The following is a 20,120-nucleotide window of genomic DNA, read 5'->3' on the forward strand; positions in this document are numbered from 1 at the left end:
GCATTTTATTACACTGCATTGTGCTGGCTCCATGGCCCTGCCCACACTGGGAGGAACTGGGAAGACTGGAGGGGGGCACTGCCCTGGCAACCTGGGGAACTGGGGGCTGTCCATGGGCCTGCCCACCCGGGAAACTGGAGGGAACCCTGGAGCAGAAAGGTAGCCGCAGTTCAGCCTGCCCAAGGAACTGGGGTGGGGGGTGTCCACGACCCTGCCCACCTGGAGAATCAAGGAGGGGGGTCCCACAGTTTGGCCCACGTGAGGAAAGATGCCTGAGAGGGGGGTGGGGGTGGGTGTCCCTTCAGGGAGCCAAGCACCTACTATGCTGCCCCAAAGCCCACCGCACTCCATGGGGTGTGGGACACATGCTTCATGCAGCCACCTTTCCACCCCTCCTCCCCCTCCATCGCTGCCCCCACCCCACAGCCCCCCTGCCACGGGGCCAGGACCTACAGCAGCCCCTGCCTCCTCACCACTGCACTCCCTGCCCCCTTCCAAACAGCCCCCCTGATACTCCCTTCACGGCACCGGCTCGCATTGCACCTCCACTTCCAAATGGATTCCCCTGCACCAGGCCCCACTGCACAGCCCCCAACTCCCAAAGAGCCGCCTCCAAATGGAGCCAGGACTCGACCCCCCACTCACAGCCCCCAACTCCCAAAGAGCCACCTCCAAATGGAGCCAGGACTCGACCCCCCACTCACAGCCCCCTCCTAGACGACCCCCTCATGGGGCCGGGCCCCACTGCTCACTCCCCTCAATCCCTTCCAAACAGCCCCCTCGAACCCTCCTCTCATGGAGCCGGACCCCACTGCAGCCCCCCACATCCCTTCCCAATGCTCCCCCCTAGAGCCAGGCACCGACCCTCCCCACCATGGCCCCTCCAGACGCCCGCTCCCTGCAGCACCAGGACCCACTGCAGCCCCTCCCTTCCAAACAGACCCTTCCGACCCCTGTTCCCCCTGGCACCGGGTCCCACTGCAGCTACCCTGCTTTCAAACAGCCCCTGCCCGGCCCCAAGCCTCTTGCCCCCCAATGGAGCCGGGACCCCACTGCAGCCCCCCCATCCCTTCTAAATGCCCCCTCCTCCTTCCAAATGCTCCCCCTCACGCAGCCGAGCCCCGACCGCCCCCCTCACGGCCCCTCCAGACACCCCCTCCCCTAGCACCGGTTCCCACTGCAGCATCCCCTTCTTCCCAACTGCCTCTCCGCCGCCCTCAATGGAGCCCAGCGCCCGCCATGGTCCTTCCTCACCCCCCACTCCTCGGCACCGCGTCCCACCTCAGCTCCCCCTCCGGTTCCAAACAGCCTCCCCGAACCCAAGCCCCTCGCCCCCCAGCACCAGGTCCCACTGCAGCCCCCTCCCCTTCCAAACTGCCCCTACGACACCCTCAATAGAGCCCAGTCCCCACCATGGTCCCTCCAGACGCCCCCTCCCCCGGCACCGGCACGCCCCCGCAAGCAGCCCCCTTTCCCTCAATGGCGCCGGCCTCCCCCTCACGCCCCCCCTCCTCCCTCACGACACTGCGCCGCTCCCCCAACCCCACTGCGACCCCCCCACCCCTCGCTGCCCCCCCGTACCTTGTACTTGCTGAACCCGGCCAGCTGCTCAGCGCTGACGTACTCCATGGCTGACCCAGTGCCGGTACCAGTGCCGCCGCTCCTCTCCACGCGCGCGCGCTCCCCCGCCCCTGGGCCCTCGCCGGCTACCGTAGCCCGCCCCGCCGCATCAGCCCACCGGGACGTCACCGCGCCCCGCCCGCCGCGCGGATCGGTGGGGAAGAGAGTGGTGGGCGCCCCCTGGCGGTGGGAGGAGCGCAGTACGCTGGGATGGGGGTTGTGATTAAAAGAGGGGGTTTTAGGTAAAAATAGAGGTGTGGAGGTCCTGCAGGCGAGTAGCCGGCTGTGGGGAGGTGGTCGGTTAAATAGGAGATCTTCGGGGCACAGGGAAGGAGCAGGGGCTGCTGGGGACATGAAGACACGGGAGAGTCACGCTGGAGCTCAGCAGGGTTGAAAGTCTCCAGCCTCAGGGACTCCATGGTTTATGGAGAAATATTGTTCTGTGAGGGTGGTGAGGCCCTGACCCAGGCTGCCCAGAGAAGTGGTGGCTGTCCCATTCAGGTGTTCAAGGCCAGGTTGGATGGGGCTTTGAGCAATTTGATCCAGTGGGAGGTGTCCCTGCCCATGGCAGGGGGTTGGAACTGGATGGGCTTTGAGGTCCCTAACAAACCATTCCATGATTCTACAATTCCATGTATCCTCTCCCCCATACCTCATCCCCCACTGCTGTTCAAGGGGCAATTCTTGGGTTTCAAGACTTTCTGCCCTAGAATCACAGAATCACCGAGGTAGGAAATGACCTTTAAGATCAACACTTAACCTCACACTGCCAAGCTCACCACTAAGCCATGTCTAAGCACCACATCTACATGATTTTTAAATCCCTCCAGGGATGGACACACAACTTTCTTCTGATGAGAACCGTTTCCCCTCGTCCTATCCCTGCACTCCCTGACCAAGAGCCCCTGCCCGGCTTTCCTGGAGCCCCTTTCAGTACTGGGAGGCTGCTCTAAGGTCTCCTCACAGCCTTCTCCAGACTGAACAACCCCAACTCTCTCAGACTGTCGGTTTATGGGAGGTGCTCCAGCCCTCAGGTCATCTTAAAGGTCTCCAACCTCCAACAGATCCATGTCCTTCCTGTGCTGAGGACTCCAGAGCTGGACACAGTAATGATGTTGAGACTGCTTCCTTGTTAATTGCCGATGGGGGAGGCTGTGGGTCTGCAGCCTTGACCTGAGGGCAGGCAAACAGCACTTTCCCCTCTGTTGTCCTGGGCTGCTGCTCCTTGCTTAGACTCCAGGCAGCTTCAAAAATGATTCCCTTTTGTTCTCCTGGCTTGTGCTTGGCCCGACTGCCTCTGTTTCTTAGAAGTCCGAGCCTTTTTTGGAGTGGGCTCAGGCAACTCCTGAAACTGAAACTGCTCCGCAGGCTGCTGCGCTATCAGGCAAAAAGCCTCACTTCTCTCTTCTCAGGGCAGGACTTCATCCTCCATGAAGCACAGAATTGTTGAGGTTGGAAAAGATCTTTAAGATCATGGATTTCAACCCTTGACCTCTGACTGCCAACCCCACTAAGCCTGTCCTTCAGCACCACATCCACGTGGCCTTTAAATCTCTCCAGGGATGGGAACTCCAACACTGCCCTGGGCAGCCTCTGCCAGTGCCTGACGGCTCTTTCCCTGAAGGAATATTTCCCAATATCCAATCTAAACCTCCCTTGGTTGCAACTTGAGGCTGGTCCCTCTCACCCTGTCATTTGAGATCAGAGCCCAACACCCACCTGGCTCCAACCTCCTTTCTGGGAGCTGCAGAGAGCGATGAGGTCTCCCCTCAGCCTTCTCCACGCTAAACAGCCCCAGGTCCCTCAGCTGCTTCCAGAACCCCTGAGCTCCAGACCCTTCCCCAGCTCTGTTCCCCTTCTCCAGATGCATTCCAGCCCCCCAGTGCCTTTCCTGAGGGGCCCAAAATTGAACCCAGGATTCGAGGTGTGGCCTCACCAGTACTGAGAGCACTTCTTATGAGGAGTGTCAGGGACACCCACACCCCCAGTCTGACTCTGGTAGCTGAACCCAGGTCCCCTCACACACACACAGGTTTCACCAGTAACTGGCACCTAGTCCTTGCAGCACACACTCCCACTGGCAAGGTTGCTTTTGTATCATTGTGTCTGTTTTGTCAGGTCTATGTCTTGGTATATTTTGGGTTTGGCCCTTACTTTCCCATCTGACCAACTCTCCAATCAGATAACATCACTGGAATAAACTTTCTCACCCTCTAACTCATCAGTTGGTGTGATTGACCAGGCCTGGTTGCCACCACTGCCTCCTTCATCATTGTCAGTCAGATTGGTTTAACTGGGTGTTCTGGTTCGAGGCTTCCTCCTCTTCTCGTTGTCCACTTAAGATGGTGAAGGTCCTTGACCAGATGCCCTGAAAGGAGCAGACACTCTCCTTCCACACACTCTTACACAGATCATCACCCAATTCCCACCTGCCTGTCTTTACAGCATGAGTGCTGAAGTGACACACAACTGTGGTTCACCTGAAAATGAAGGATACAGAGACCAGTCCAGCCCAGCTTGGTTAGTTTATTAGCAAAGTCTATAAAGGGCTACACTGAATTACCACTTTGGCCAACTCTCCAGGAGGGCACAGTCCTTGGTTTTCCAGCGGCATTGCAGGAGCTGCACAGCAGCGACCACCAACCACGTCCCTCGTGCAGTCCCAGCTGGCTACATCTTCTCCAGATCATCAGCCTGTTGCTACCTGCCTGTCTGGACAGCACAAACACTAATGTCACACACTGCCAACGGCTGCTGAGGAAGCTGCAACAATACGAAATTCTCCACAGTGGTCATGCAAAGGCTTTTGCTCAACAGCTAAGCAAATGGCAAATTGCTATTAGGGCTGAGAAGAAGTTCACCAGGTCCAGGCGCTTGCATAAGGATAGCTCACCTTAACATACAGAGTCATAGAATCGTCTGGCTGGAAAAGACCTTTGAGATCATTGAGTCCAACCATACCTGTCCGCTTCTAAACCACATCCCTAAGCACCTCATCCACCCCTCTTTTAAATCCCTCCAGGGATGGTGACTCTACCACTGCCCTGGGCAGCCTCTGCCAGTGCTTGACAACCCTTTCAGTGAAGGAATTTTTCCCAATATCTAATCTGAACCTCCCTGGCACAACTTGAGGCTATTTCCTCTCATCAATAAAGGAACAATCAACACAAAAAGCAAAACCCACAGCTTCCAGCCAACACTGAGCTGCTCTTAGATCCTGCAGCCCTTTCTTTAAGTACTTGTAGTACTTTAAGTACTGTAAGTGCAAGTACTTGCTACAAGAAAACGTGGTTTTGCCAGTTTTGTCACTTATTTTCTCATAGCGGCTGATAAAATTGGTACTTCTGATGGTGCTTTTGCTCTTCATCTGGCACTTGGTCCTGATCTTGGCCACGACTGCTCACTGCAGAGGTGTTTTTTGCACTGAGACAAAGTGAAGGTAAATGTTTATGACAAGAACGGAAGAGGATTCTGACTTTATCATGAAGCAAAGGAATTTCTGAGCTGTGGCAGGAGTAGCACGCTGTGTTCCACCCGACTTTGTGAACGGTTAGATACTGTTTTCTTCATGTGGGTTAAGGTTGTAGTCATTGTAACAATATTTTGTGAGTGGACTTGTACTATGTTCTTCTAAAATGCAAAGCAGTTGTGTTTCTTCCTTCATATCAACTTGGCCATACCTGGCTTCTCCAGTTCTTTAAGTGCTTCCTGCTTTGTCATTTCATGCCACAAAGCAGGGATCTCTCCTTTGCCATGAAATTTCCCATTGTACCTTTTTTCTAGCTCTGTCCTGAAATGAGACACAAACCATTTCCAGTACGCCTGTGTGGATGGATCTGCAGGAATGTTCCAAGTGGAATAAGGAGGTCCTGCTTCCCAGTATCTCTTGTAGGGGATCCACTTGTCTTCACCAATTCTGAAGAGACAGTCACTTGCAACACTGCTGGAACAAATATCAATGACCAGATTATCTGTTTTATACCACTTGTACCCTGTCAAGACTTGTGGACGATGGAAGACAAGCTGATGCTGCCCATCGTGTTTTGACATAGTGTTTGTGCAAACAGCCCCACAAAAGGGACACTGCTCCCAGCACCCTGCAAACTGCTCAGCCAGGATTGTGTGAGGCTGCGTTTCAAAAGAGCTCATATCAGCATCAGCAAACTTGCCCTTGAGCTGATTCTTCAGAGGAGCCAGTGCTTCTGTCATGGCATTATTTAGGAACTCTATGTCTGTTATCTCCTGATGCTCAATGCCCTTCAGGTCACTCCTGGGCAAGCTTAGCACCTCTTTAAGCGTGTTGCAAAATTCATCCAGCCAAAGAGAGATTTTATCATTTCTGTCTTTTCTGTCTTTGATGATGTTGGTTGATGTGAAAACAGCGGACTGGATGTTCTCATAGTAGTGAATAAGGGAGTCATCTAAAAACTTCTCCAATCTCCTGTTGCGATCTAAACAGTACATCTCCACGCGCATCTTAATGTAGTTCTGTAAAAAGCGTTCTGGAGAACTAAGGTACTCATTGAATTTCTCAAAGTTTTCCTCTTCTGCCAGGTATCTCAGTATGCAGACTTCCAGAGAGGATCTATTGCCAGTGAAATCAGGGATTTTAACCTTCATATCTTGAGCTATGGCAAGAGCCGTCCTCTCGTAGACTGCCTGGTGAAGAGCTGGGGCAATCTTGTCACACAGGAAACTAGCAAACGTGGTGATAGAAGTAGCTCCTTGGCAGGAAATCTGGAAGCATTTAAAGAAATCTTCTCTCTTGCTCTCCAGGTAGACAGCTGGATCGTTTGCTTTTCTGAATGCTGCCTGCATGGCTTTAAACCTCTCTGATGCCATTTTGCACAGAAACAGTGATAAATCTATTCTGTAATCTTTATTAAAACTATATTTTGCATTGCTAGGGACAGAGTTCATACCTTTCTCTACTTCATTTAGTATTTCATGAATAAAACTTCGACTGTAATCCCTTTTCTCTGTTTCCTTCTTGTCAATGTTTGCCTTCACACGCTCTATGATGTTGTCTGTAATGCAATGTATATTGTTCACATCAACATCATCAACACTCTTAGAGAAGAGGGCCCAACTTCTTTTCTTAGCGATATGTTTCTCCAAATTAACAGAAAATACTCTGCTCCTGGGAAATGTCCTGATCCGTGTATGTAAATTAGGCTCCTTAAAGCGGTCTAGAAGAACATCTTCTATTTCCACATCAATGTTAGCCTGTTCCAAAGGGGGAGCAGCAGAGGAGACTTCAGTGACCCAGTGTGCCCAGAGAGACATGAAGTGGGCTTTGAGTTCCCTTTCACTTAGGCTCTGGCCTTTTAGAGTGAGAGCCAACTGCCTACTCCTTTTCAAGAGCTTGTTTTCATATTCTGACTTCCTTTCATCCAGCTTACACTGGTTCTTCTTCAGTTCAATGAGATTCTGACACTTCTTTTCAGTTTCTTTAAGAAGAGATTCTTTTAGATCTTTCAGCTTCATTTCTGTGCTGTTTCGCCACTGGATCAGTATCTCACAGTCCTTGTCTTCACTGAAATACTTTTCCATGTCTTTCATAATGGCATCATTTGTCCCTTGCACTTGATTTTCAAGGTATTCTATAGTGACTCTCTGCAAGTCCCCATTCCGAACTTTATTCTCCACTTTCATTTGCAAGTCTAAAATGTGACTCCTCAGCTGCCAGGTCCACTGACTGAATGCAGTTTCCAGTTGCTTGTAGGCAGCAATCTCCACTGAATTCTTGAAGCTGAAAACGAAGTTTTCATTCAGCAAAGCATTCCAGAGGTCGCGAATGCGAGCATTCAAGCCCGAGAACCTCAAAATGCTGCCCTGTGACTTCTTGGCAGCTTGGAGGATTTTGCACTTTAATTCCTGGACATTCTGGCTGTAGGTGGGATTGGGTGGTGCCATTGGGGGGTTTCCTTCCCACAGGTGAGCAAAGTAATGAATGTGGGTGTTCACATCAAAGTGGATGACGTCACTGAAGCAGGAGACATCACAGAACTCCTGCTGGGCAGCCGTCACGGTCATGTCATCCAGTTTTTCCTGCAGACGTCTTTGTCCTTCCATGTTCTGTTCCTTGGCAGTTATTTCTCCCACATTTTGATGCACAAAGAGGCAGCTTGGAGAAAGCTTTACTTGCTTCATCCTCAAAAAAGCCTGCACAGCAATCTGAAGGACGTCTTGCATTTCTGAAGGATTCTCTCCAAAGATATTGATCAAAGTCATGTTGCCGATGCCAATGACAAAGGTGGCTAGCTCGTTGTCATGATTAAGGGACTGTTTATTGGCCAACTCCATGGCACGAAGTCCCTCTGTGTCAACAACCAGCATGTAATCAAAGTCCAAGTCTTGTTGCAGCTTCTCATCCACTTTAATTAGCTGCATGAAGGCACCCCGGGTGCACCGGCCTGCGCTGACATTAAACTGAAGACCAAACATGGCATTCAACAGGGTCGACTTCCCTGTGCTCTGGATGCCAAGCACTGAAAGAACAAATACTCGTTTATTCCCTAGCTTCTCAATTAATCTGTCAAAGATTGCTCCGACCCAGTGTAATGGCACATAAGAAGCATCGCCATCCATCAGCTCGAGGGGATACCCTGAAATCATCAGATCAGCTGCAATTTCAGGTAGTCTGACAAAACATTTATCTTCTGAATTCATTGATTGCAGAGCTTCGTAAATCTGCCCTACCTCTCTCAAAATATGCTCAAGGCCAATGGATGAATCATTGATTTCATTGGAGAGGGCATCTAACTCACTCAGCAGCAGAGGTTTCAGATTCTTTTTCTCATTGCTTTGCTTCATTGCCAGGATTTTAGACCACAGCTCGTGATATTTTCTCTTCAGTTCGTCAAGGCGATCGGAGGACAGGTCATCCATGAAGACCTTCATCCACTGCAGGAAGTATTTCTTGGTATCTGCTGGCTGTGACTGGAGAAAGGTAAGGACTGATTTCATCAGCTTATTGAGGGGGAATGCTTTCTCTAGTTGCTTTCTTCTTATTGCTACCTTCTCTGATTCAATTTGGCTCCGATGATGCTCTATGCTCTTGTTCCTCTTTTCCTGCAAGCGAGTGAGTTCTTTGTCCTTTTTGCACCACTTGTACCACAGTTTTCCTTGAAGAGGCAGTAGCTGGGATTTGATCTCAAACAATTTCTTTCTCTTTAGAAGCATCACCAGCGCTTTTGCCTTTTCTTTGGCTGTCACACATGCGTCTGTATCTTCATCAACTAAGAATCCATGCTTGTGAGCTCTGTCCAGGCAGGCATCCAGGCTGAAAAGCGTGTTAGACCCTTCCAGAAGATCTCTGATAGTTTTTGTCAGCTCACCCATTAATTCTGCTTCATTCTTGTTCTTGATACCTATTCTTATGTTTTGGCTCGATCGGCCAGCTGCAACATTCTCTTTTTCAGTGAAAAGACAAATCAAAGGCTTTTGTGACTGCCACAGGTCACGTAAAATCTTCATTCCTTTCTTGTCACTCTGATCAGACTCGGATATGAAAGCCACGTTCACAGCAGATATCTCGTGTAAGAACTGTAGTTGTGCCTCGTGATCCCTGGCATCTCCATGCAGGTTGCAGAAAGCAACACAGCAGTCAAAGCTGTCATCATCACTGCCACGGGGACAGTACCAGTAGATCTCCACAACTCCTTTCATCAGCAAACAGTCTTTGGTGCTGCCTTTGCAATGTCGGTGGAAAAAAGTGTCATGCTTTTGTTTGCTCAACAGAGCATTCAGGATCTGTGACTTGGAAGAGGAGGGAGAACGGCCAATTCGTATGAAGGACACGATGGGTGTCTCTGCCTGATAAATGAGTTTGTTTTTGTAACTGTTAATTCTTCCTGACTTCTCAGCCCCTTTCCAGCTCCTTTTGATTTGGCTGAGGGACCAGAGGGGGAATTCTATCTGTGAAGTGCATGGGTTTGGTACCAGGAGAGGTAGTGCAAATTGGCAGAAAGCAAGCTTTGTTGAAATGTACTGTCTCATGAAGTCATCAGCGCAATGAAAAATTGCCATCTGGAGGTCCATGGGGTGCACACGACTGTCCCTGGTGGCAGATTCAGGCGCTTCTTCCTCTAAATCAGTGAAAAAATCATCAAAGGAATCCAAGGCTTCGTGCTCTTGCTCTGTGGGTTTTGGCACGGAGCCGAGTCCTGGGTTGCTCTCATCCTTGCAAGTCAGGTACCTCACCCGATAATCCACAGTTAATAGCTTTTGCAAGAAGTAAAATGGTAGTTCACTGTCCTTGCTGGGCTGGCTGTCATGTAAAGACATGTGTATGATGTGGAAATCTTCTGTCCTCATTTTTCTTGGATAGTGATTTTCTAGTCCAAGGCGCTTAAGCAAGTGGAGGAACTCTTGGTTTGCATTGGCTTGATTCGCTGTGGATTCGCTGCATTCTGATTTGGATTCGGACTGGCTGGAAGGCTCTATCCTTTGAAAAGTGTCTTCCATGTCTTTGATTATACTGTGTTTCTTCATTTCATCACATGTCTCATCCAAGCGCCCACTGATGAAGGAACGCAAGTCGCTTTCCAGCGTCTCCCAGTCTTTGAATCCGCTGTGTTTTTTGAGGAGAGTTTTTATCTCTGCGGACCATAAGTTTTTCATTTGATCTTCCATGAAAACTAAACGCTCATTCTTCTTCTCAAAGGACATCTCCTTATGTTCAGGTGTTACTGTGAGACCTGTCAGCAGCAGAAAAGCTTGGGCTCTGTAATCATCTTGCTCCTTCAGATCCAGATAATCCTTATGTCCCATTTCAATTTCATTTATCATTAAGTTAATTTCTGGACACCCAAGGAGGTACTGAAATGTGTTCCTTTCCACCTGGTATCCCATGCTGGTTGTAATTAAGAGCACCAGCAGTTCTATATCTTTCTGTGCCCTTTCCTGGAGAAACTGAAGTAAGGAGTAAACAGCTAGGCTTGCAGTCAAGGTGGCTTTTATCTTTGCTTCATGAATGGCAGATGCAGAGGTTTCTGGTGCATAGGTGACTTCCTGGATGTGCTCCTTCATTTGCTGCAGTGTCTTGAGGAGATCTTTAAGCTCAGAAACACTGGGAGTTTCAGGAAGTGTGTCCTCGGTCTGAAAGATCCATTGCATAATGAAGGAAGACCTGGGGAAGTCCTTGACAGAATACACATGAGGCTCCAGGAGGCACCTCAACAGAGACTTGATATAGATGATGTTTTCTGGAGGTGTCTCCTTGAAAAACTGAGCAGTATTCACCAGGAACTCCTGCAGTGCTTTGTCTGACAGGCATACATTGATCCAGACACTATGGTTTTTGGTTTTTTCATTCAGGTTCTGTTTGAAATCTATCAGTGCAAGCAGTTTCCTTTCATCCACCGTCACCTCCCAGGACTTCACACACTCCATGAAAGCTCTGGCCTCTTCCACTGCACTCACCAGTTCCTCCCCAAACATGAAGCTAATGCTGTGATTCGTTAGCACCTCATACTCAGTCCTGAGGCAGCTGCTCATTTGATAGACGGACTTAAAGTCGCCGCTGTGATTGAACAGGATTATATCCCACACGGGGATCAGCTGAAAGCCTCGGTCAATAACACACCAGGTTGTGTTATTAGTTACAAGTCCTGATTTCCACTGAGGAAGAAAATCAGTCTCTGAGGGCCCCCCTGTGTTGGTCACGTAGACCTGAGCCTCTGTTTGGGCGCTCCTTTCATCTTTTCCCTGAAAAGAAGCCTGTGAGCTGGATTTTGAAAAATCCACTGTTGTGTTGATACCGAAGTGGCTGAAGCTGGCCCCGATGTAGCTGTTCAGAGCTTCAGATGTTTGCCGTTTCATCTCTTCCCGCTGCTCAGCTCTGAACCCTTCCATGGACGCTTTCCACCAGAATATCCCCCCAAAGTGGAGGGGACCCTGGTTTACATGGGACCCAAACCTGCGGAAGAAGCTCGCGCACCTGCTTTTCAGCATGTTGGGTCTGTCCGCTTCCTGAGTGATGCTCAAGACATGCTCGATGTCTTGCAGCTCCCGCAGAGCTGCATCTGAGAGGAGAAGCTGATGCTTTTGGAAGTAGCAGGAGGCCAGAGGGATGTACTGGTACTTGGTGGTGCAAATGTAGCTGTGCTCAAAGTGGGACTGGCAGGTATCTTCCGACTGCGTGGAGCTCCTGTAATCCACACCAGCTTCACCATGAAACCCCCAAAACCCAACTTTGGCAGAAACGCTGATGCTGAACCCCAGCTGCTCCATGGACTTGGTGAAAGTGGCTTCTGCTGCAGAGGAGAAGAACTCCTTCTTCTCAAGCAGCGACCCTTGCTCTGGACCAGCGAGTTTGAATCCATCAGGAATGCGGATGAGCTGATCTCGCTTTTCCAGTGCATCCGCAAGGCTGCTGGTTCTGTAAATGCCCTGCAGGGCCAGTCCCCCTGATGCCCGCCTTAGGACCTCCACATCAGAGACATTCTCACCCTTGCGCACTGACAACTCCTGCTGGTCCAACTGCTTCTGGATTTTCTCCAGCACATTCAACAATGACTTCTCTGGTGATAACCAGTACTCTTTGGGAATCTCTAAAGCTTGCCACAGAGCCTCCTCTTTCTTTCTTATAGCATCCTTGCTGTGGCTGTGGCTGGCATGCATTTCTTTCAGTTCCTTCAGAGCTAGCTTGGCCTCTTCTTGTCTCTGCTTTGCCATCTCCAAGCGCTCCTTCTGCTGCTCTTCAAAAGTTGCTTTTTTGTCCATTATTTCCAGGAGTTTTTGGAGTGCCTTTGCTTCCCAAGGCTGCCGTACGTGGCACTCCAGCTTAAGGTAGTCTTCATATTGCAGATGCTTCAGGGCTTCTACAGACTTGACTCCCAGTATTTCCGACAGTTTGAGGACCCAGTATCTATCATCCAGTCCTTCTTTCTCACATGCCTTGGCTAGTAGTTTTTTAGCATGAAACGCCTTGTCATCCTCTGGAACATCATCCTGTGAACCCATGGCTGTGGAAGAAGAAAACAGACTTTCTTTAAGGCACTTTGTAAGAGGCCCCAGACTCTCGTAAGAGGGTTCTCCAGCAGATGCAGGTAGAGGGGACTCTTCCTACCTGGCTGTTGGAGGTCAGCCTGGGCTGCTTCAAGACCCATGGGGTTTTGTCCTCAGACAAAATGCACCTGCTGCTTTCCCATTTGCAGGTTCAGCCCTGAAGCTAAGTATGTATCCCAGAGAAAGCACGCACACACGCATACGCACACATGTGGACTTTGCCACACAACCTGCCATGGACAAGGTGGTCCCTTCAACAGGGCTCATGTATACCAAACAGGACTCATAAATACACAGTTCTGCACTTCGGCTCACAACAACCCCAGGCAGCACTCCAGGCTTGGGGAGGAGTGGCTATAAAGCTGCCTGGTGGAAAAGAACCTGGGGTTGCTGGTCAACAGCAGCTGAATATCAGCCAGCAGTGGCCCAGGTGGCCAAGAAGGCTGCCAGCATCCTGGCATGGATCAGCCATGGTGTGGCCAGCAGGAGTAGGGAAGAGATCATCCCCCTGCACTCAGTGCTGATAAGGCTACACTTTGAATCCTGGGTTCAGTTTTGGGCCCCTCACTCCAAGACCTTGCGGGGCTGGAGCATGTCTGGAGAAGGGGAATGGAGCTGGGGAAGCATCTGGAGCCCAGGGGTTCTGGGAGTGGCCTGGCCTGAAGAAGAGGAGGCTGAGGGAGACCTCATTGCTCTCCACGGGTCCAAGAAAAGTGGTTGGAGCCAGGTGGATGTTGATCTCCTCAACCAAGTAATAAGTGAGAGGATGAGAGGAAATGGCCTCAAGTTGCACCAGGGGAGGTTTAGACTGGATGTTGGGAAAAATCTCTGTACTGAAAGAGTGGTGAAGCCCTGGCAGAGGCTGCCCAGGCCAGTGGTGGAGTCTCCATCCCTGGAGGGGTTAAAAAACTGTGTGGCTGTGGCATACAGTGGGGTTAGACTGATGGTTGGACTGGATGAGCTTGCAAGTCTTTTCCCACCTTAGTGATTCTATGATTCTGTAAGTACAGACAGTTGCAGGTGTTCTTGGATCCCTCAAGCACCAGCACAGTCCCTCTGTCTATCCAACCCCCCTGCCTGCATCCTGCACCCTCCATCCTGCACTGGTCTCCTCCCTGCTGGCTGGTCCAGCTTGCTGCTCACCAGCAGAAGCACACACACACACACTCACCTCATGGGCACCCTGCCCTCACAGGATGCCTCACCCCAAATACTCAGCACCAGGCACACAGGCTGTGACCCCACTCCAAATGCCAGCACAGAATCCCTTACTCATGCCCATTCCCTTCAGGAGGTGGTTCTCGGGACACACATCATTCCTACCCCAATGGATGGGAAAAATCCAAGGTGTTCCTCTCCAGAGCTGTTCTGGAGCTTCCTGTTGGCCATTTGTTAGTGACTGGAGAATTTGGGTCTGTGTTACTGTCTCTAGGACTTCCTGTCTAAACTGTTTGTGTCGTTTATTGTTTCCCCCTTCAATTCTTATCCCCAACCATTGGGAAGTCCTTGGTTGCTGACCTTGAGGGAGCTGACTCTCACTGTCCCTGTGCGTGTACATCTGTATTTTCCACACTGCCATGTAAACCTGACAGCTGTCTCAGTCTCAGTTCCATTGGATATTGAAGAGATTTATTCAGTGCAAAAAACCTTCCTGTGCGTTCAGTTCTCATCCCACAAACCACACAGGTATTGATCCATGGTGCTTGGGACGGGGCCCTTGAACCCTTCTAGGGCCTTTAGTGTCAGCTTTTCCTTTACAGACACCGAAGATTGAGACAATATTCTCAGTGGATGTGGGCTCTGATTCGTCTCACCTCACAGCAGATGTTCCTTTTGTTCACACTTGGCTTTCCAGATGACAAAGGCAGCCAAGGTCCCCAGCTCAGCTGTGGCAAGCCTGATAGACAAGGTTGGAAAGGTCCAAAATCCTAAAGGAAAAGATTGGATATCAGGAGATGCAACCCATCAATGTGGAGGATTCATTCCAGGGAGAAGCGGAGCCCATTATTTCTCCACCAGTGATGATAGCCCAGCCAGCAAAGATTCATCAGGGCCTTTTCTGGGGTGGTGACCAGACTGGGGTTTCGTCTGGGACCTAGACCCACCTACCCATTGTGTATGTGAGCCCAGGGATAGTTTGCAAAGTATATATCTCCAGCTTTCAGAGTGTCTTATGTACATGGCAAAAGGTGCCCAGAAGGTGCCTCAGGCCAGGACAGTAATGCCTGCACACCATAACAACATCACAGGGAGGAAGACCAAGCTGGGCCATGAATCATAGCATCATAGCATAGTTTGAGTGGGAATGGACTTTAAAACCCATCCAGTTCCAAACCCGTGCCATGAAGGAAGGAGGTGTAGGAGAAGGCCATGAAGATGATCCAAGGGCAGGGGCACCTCCCATCCAAGGGGAGGCTGAGAGAGTTGGAGTTGTTCAGTCTGGAGAAGAGAAGGCTGCAGGAAGACCTTAGAGCAGCCTCCCAGTACTGAAAGGGTCTCCAGGAAAGCTGGGGAGGGTCTCTTGATCAGCGAGTGCAGGGACAGGGCGAGGGGGAAATGGTTTTCGGCTGCAAGATGGGAGATTGAGATGAGAGCTTAGGAAGGAATGTTTTCCTGTGAGGGTGGAGAGGCCCTGGCCCAGGTTGCCCAGAGAAGTGGTGGCTGCCCCATCCCTGGAGATGATGAAGGCCAGGCTGGATGGGGCTTTGAGCAACCTGATCCAGTGGGGGGTGTTCTTGCCCATGTCAGGGGGTTGGAACTGGATGGGCTCTAAGGTCCCTCCCACCCAAAACATTCCATGATTCTATGATTAATCTACTTCCCACCAGTGGGCAATGTCCAGACATTCCCTGGGAGACAGAGTCTCAATATGTGTGACGGCTGCTCGGGAAGGTAAATGTTGCAGGCACCTATTCCTCCTCCTTCCCTTTGATAGCACAACACTGTGCCACAGTCCACTCAGGTCACTTTTCCCAGCTCTGTCCTCTTCTAGCTCCTTGCCCTTGGCCCATTACCAGCGCTCTGGCAGTCTCCGATTCCCACACCAGCACCATATGGCTGCGATAGAGAGCATTAACTCCAGCCCAGCTAGACCCTAAGCCAGCACCCAGGACACTTTGAAGTCGAGCATGGCTTCATCTTTCTTCACAAATAAGGAAAAAGCTCCATGCAATTGTGTTAGCACATGTGGAGAACCACTAAGCGCATCTATTATAGAATCATAGAATCACTTGTTTGGAAAACACCTTTGAGATCATCGAGTCCAACCGTATCTGTCCACTACTAAACCAGATCCCTGAGCACCTCATCTGCCCAGCTTTATAACACCTCCAGGGATGGTGACTCTACCTCTGCCCTGGGCAGACTCTGCCAGTGCCTAAGAACCCTTTCCATGCAGAATTTTTTCCTGTTACCATCACTGATGTTCTCCGAGTTATCCATTGCAGCTTCCTAGGCCATGGGAGCCCTCGCAGGGCTACATTCCCTCCTCACCTTTCACCCTCCATTCTCGCTTGGATGTGTCTCAGACAGGTTCTGGCACAGCCCTGTCCTCAGACCAGAGAACCAAATGGAATCAGGGTGCAGGAGTACACACAGCTCCACAGCTGCCCCAGCTCCCGGCCCCACTGGGCTTCATCCTGACCCTCCACAGACTGGGTCGTACCCTGGATCAGTCCTGGCCAGGGAAGTGGTTCCCAGCCCAGGCATGGGCTCCAGCAGGGAAGCCTCCCCACCTGACCCTGCTGCCAGCTCTCGAAACCAGGCTTTGCAGATCTGCAGGCACCAGTCTGCCCTTCAGTCCCCCTCCATCCTTCCTCCTGCAGGATCTGCTCCTGCTCTGAGCCCCCTTCCTCCTTCCCACCTTCCCGGCTCAACCCTTGCAGCACACGCCGGTGCCCCCAGCTTCATCAAACAGAAACCAAACCAAGGCTGCTTCCTCCAGTTCATGGTCAGAAAGGAGACCGTTTACCTGCTGCCCTAAAACCCCTTTTTTTCCTTCTCTGGCATTGCTCAAGTGATGGGAAAACACACAAAATAGGAAGCAGAAGACAAACAAGCTCCCTGCTCCGTGCTGACCCCCATCCAGCTCCCAGCCCTAGAGCTCCTCAGCAAGGTCCTACCTGGTGGTGCGCAGCAGCTCCAGGCTGGTGTCAGCCCAGCCCAAAACCTCTCTTTATAGAGTCCCCGTTGCTTGGGTGGGCTGCTGCTTTCTGATGATAGCGGAGGTCCTTCCTTTCTTGGAAATCAGGCCATTGTCTTGCAGCAGTGTGAAAGTGAAACTTAGGAGCTGCTGCCTGTGCTGGAGCTGAGCCAGGTAGCTCAGAAAGCAGCAACAGCGCCCCAGGCACCAGCTCCAGGCATCTAAATCACATTCTCCGCTCTGCACAGGGGTGCCTGGGATGGCCATCCAGCAAAAGTGAGTTTGGGAGCAGGGACACATTGTCATCACTGGGAAGGTATTTATTCAGGCTGGCCAGCTCTGCTCTGCATTCGTCCCTGACCATCCTGGGCACCGAGGCAAAGGATTTCCCCAGTACAGCAATTTGGGAACTCACCACCCCACACCAGCCCCTCTGCCCCATGGACAGACAGATGGACAGTGCTGTGCCTTGAGAGTCTCTTGGAGCAGGGCTGCACCTGGATTGCAGCAGGACCTGGGGACGCTGCAGGTTCAGTAGGGTTCCCCCCAGCTGGCCAGAGACGGTGGGACCCGTCGGGAGCTGGCAGCAGTGTGAGGGGCAGCCACTCTCAGTTTGTACCTGGTGGCCACCTCTGCTGACCAGCACCAGTCAGTTCTGGGCTTCCTTGGGGGGACCTTCCTTGGTGACCTTCTGGCTTCCTCTGGCAGATCACCTGCATCCAGTGCTCAGTTCCAGTCACTGCTTTGTCCTCCTTTGGCGTCACCTCTCCTCCCGCAGGCTCCGGGACACACACAGAGACATCATCTTCACTCTGGAGACACAGGGGATGGTGACTCCCTGGGGGGACCAGCCCATGCATCCCCCTAGCATCACAGAATCCCAGCATCATTTAGGTTGGAATAGACCTTTAAGATTATCCAGTGCACCCGTAAACCTCACACTGCCAACCCCACGACTGAACCCTGCCCCTAGGCACCACATCCACATGGATTTAAATCTCTCCACGGATGGGGACTCCACCATTGCCCTGGGCAGCCTCAGCCCACAGTCCCAGCCTAGGGAATGCTCACCGCCAGCGATGCTCAGCAACTCCTCAAGCTCCTGCTGCAGCCACAGCTGAAGTAGCTCCCTCAGCAGCTCCCGGCACCGGCTCCGTGGTGTCACCCCCATGCGCCGCAGGCTCCCCTCTGTCAGCCGCAGCAGGGCCCGGCCAGACACCGCGTGCTCCCAGGCCAGATCCGCCAGCTCCTCAGCTCCACTCCGCGCTGCCAGCCAGGTGCCCACCTCCGCCACTGTCCACTGCCCTGCGGGGCGCTGGTCCCACAAGGCCCTCTCCACCACCCACACCAGGAGGAGAGGGGTGAGCTGGGATGTCCCCGTGTCCCCCAGTCTGCAGTCTGCTCTACAGGGTCAGGCTGGCTCCTCCATGCCACAGCATCCCCTGCCCAGCCTAAAAGTGACCCTCAGTCCCACCTCCATGCTGATGCTGGTGGCTGCACCCACGTCCCCATCCTCCTCACATGGCGATTCCCATCCTCCATCCATGGGCATGCCCCATCCTTCTCCTATGGAGATTCCCACCCTCCACTCATTGGGGATCCCCATCCTCTACCCATGGAGATCTGTATCCTCTTCCCATCAGGTATCTCCCTCCTCCTCCTGTGGGATTCTCCATCCTCCACTCAACAGAGTCCCCCAAACCCAGGGGCCCAGCCACAGTTATCTCTGGGGTGTCTCCAGACCCAAGATCCTGCCCATGCACACTGCTGGACATCCCTCCGGTGGTGCCTCTGCCAATGGGCATCCCTCTGGCGGTGCTTCAGCTCCATCCTGCCCTGGGGTGTCCATGCAGGGCTGGGCAAGGGGGACAGCTCAGATTCCCTACAAACAGGGCTTCATCATCTTGGGGTCCTGCCACTTGCCCCCCGGCCAGCTGTCCATGCCCTGCCAACCAAATAAGCCCTGAGCCCCCTCCATCTCACGGTCCCTATCTGTGCCCTTCCAGAGGGGGCTGCTCGCCAGGGCCATGGTGAGCCCTGCTGCCCGTCCCACCATGTGGGCGTGCAGACTATGGCACATCCAGGAAATGGGATCAGCCCAGGCTCGCCTGTGAGCCCCTGGTGGGACGATGGCACTGCCCGGCTCCGCCAGCACAGCCCAGTGCCCTTTCCTGCCTGACCCCCTCCTCCGCCCCCATGCCAAACACCAGGAAAGCAAACGAATCATGGAATCAATTCACATTGGAAAAGACCTTTAAGATCATCAAGTCCAACCATAAACCTTTGCCCTGGCGCTGCCTCTGTGGGCACAGCCCTCCATACACCCTGCCAGCCTGGCTTTTCCCAGCTAACAGCCCCGCTGGGCTGTGAGGCACCCCTGTCGTTCTGGGGAGCTGAGGGTCAGACTCCGGCCAGGGTGCAGGAGAGCAGAGCCAGGCTCCATCCACAGCAAGACCCGGCGAGGGGCTCTGCAAAAGCTTCTCCATCCTCCCTCCCAGATTGCTGCAGCCAGCCCACTCAGTTCACCACAAGCACCTTTCCCCTACGGATGGGTGTGGGATGCACTGGAGCATTCTGCCGATAGCGAGGAGGTCCTTCCTTTCTTGGAAATCAGGCCATTGTCTTGCAGCAGTGTGAAAGAGAAACTTAGGGGCTGCTGCCTATGCTGGAGCTGAGCCAGGTAGCTCAGAAAGCAGCAACAGCGTCCCAGACACCCGCTCAAGGCCCCAAAATCACATCCTGCACTCTGCACAGGGGTGCTTGGGGTGGCCGTCCAGCACCAGTGAGGTGCCTGAGCCCAGGGTGAAGGGCAGCAGAGGCTGGGCAGCACATGGGGCTTGGGGCTGGAAACCTCCCTGTCCTGCTCCTCTTGCCTTCCAGATCATCAAGTCAGAGACTGGTTTGGGTGAGAAAGGAACATTAAGCCCATCCAGTCCAACCCCTGCAGTGGGCAGAGATATCATCAGCCAGATCCAGTTGCTCAAAGCCTCATCCAACTTGGCCTTGAGTGTTTCCAGGGGTGAGGCAGCCATGACTTCTCTGGGCAACCTGGGCCAGGGCCTCACCACCCTCTGCATAAACAATCTCTGCTTTATGTCATGTCTCAATCTCCCCTCATTTAGTTTAAAACTGTTCCCTCTTGTCCTTTCACTCCAGATCCCACTAAAAAGTCCTTCCCCATCTTTCTAATCAGCCCTCTTTAAGCACTGGGAGGCTGCTCTAAGGTCTCCCCAGAGCCTTCTCTTCTCCACGCTGAACAACTCCAGCTCTCTCAGCCTGTCCTAGTACAGGAGGTTCTCCAGCCCTTGGATCATCTCCGTGACCTCCTCTGGACCCTTTCCAACAG

At 52.3% G+C, this 20,120-nt stretch overlaps 2 protein-coding genes across 4 annotated transcripts in view; both read right to left on the reverse strand.

Moving 5' to 3' along the window:
* SELENOI (selenoprotein I) overlaps window positions 1-1,720 on the reverse strand; it is a 35,304-nt gene extending 33,584 nt beyond the window's left edge. For both annotated transcript variants that reach the window (XM_054062628.1, XM_054062629.1), the window contains exon 1: window positions 1,582-1,720. In XM_054062628.1, coding sequence (XP_053918603.1) covers window positions 1,582-1,629 — 48 coding nt within the window. In that variant the 5' untranslated portion in view covers window positions 1,630-1,720. The remainder of the gene's footprint in view (window positions 1-1,581) is intronic.
* Window positions 1,721-4,137: 2,417 nt separating this feature from the next.
* Window positions 4,138-20,088, reverse strand: LOC104061800 (interferon-induced very large GTPase 1). Of its 2 annotated transcripts, none has more exons than XM_054063204.1 (3): window positions 19,354-20,088; window positions 16,755-16,849; window positions 4,138-12,590 (listed from the first exon to the last, which is right to left on the reverse strand). In XM_054063204.1, the coding sequence occupies exon 3, from the start codon at window positions 12,586-12,588 to the stop codon at window positions 5,281-5,283; it is 7,308 nt and encodes a 2,435-aa protein (XP_053919179.1). In that variant the 5' UTR covers window positions 12,589-12,590; window positions 16,755-16,849; window positions 19,354-20,088; the 3' UTR covers window positions 4,138-5,280. The 2 variants fall into 2 exon arrangements, with proteins under 2 accessions (XP_053919179.1, XP_053919178.1); XM_054063203.1 differs by lacking the exon at window positions 19,354-20,088 and adding an exon at window positions 14,448-14,561 and having other exon boundaries at window positions 16,755-16,937.
* Between the last annotated feature and the right edge of the window lie 32 nt (window positions 20,089-20,120).

Source organism: Cuculus canorus, chromosome 3 (genome assembly GCF_017976375.1).
Source record: "Cuculus canorus isolate bCucCan1 chromosome 3, bCucCan1.pri, whole genome shotgun sequence".
NCBI classification, from domain to species: Eukaryota; Metazoa; Chordata; class Aves; order Cuculiformes; family Cuculidae; genus Cuculus; species Cuculus canorus.

Excerpts from the sequence above, each read along its gene's own strand:
- LOC104061800 (XM_054063204.1), bottom strand. The coding sequence starts at position 12,588 with ATGGGTTCACAGGATGATGTTCCAGAGGATGACAAGGCGTTTCATGCT.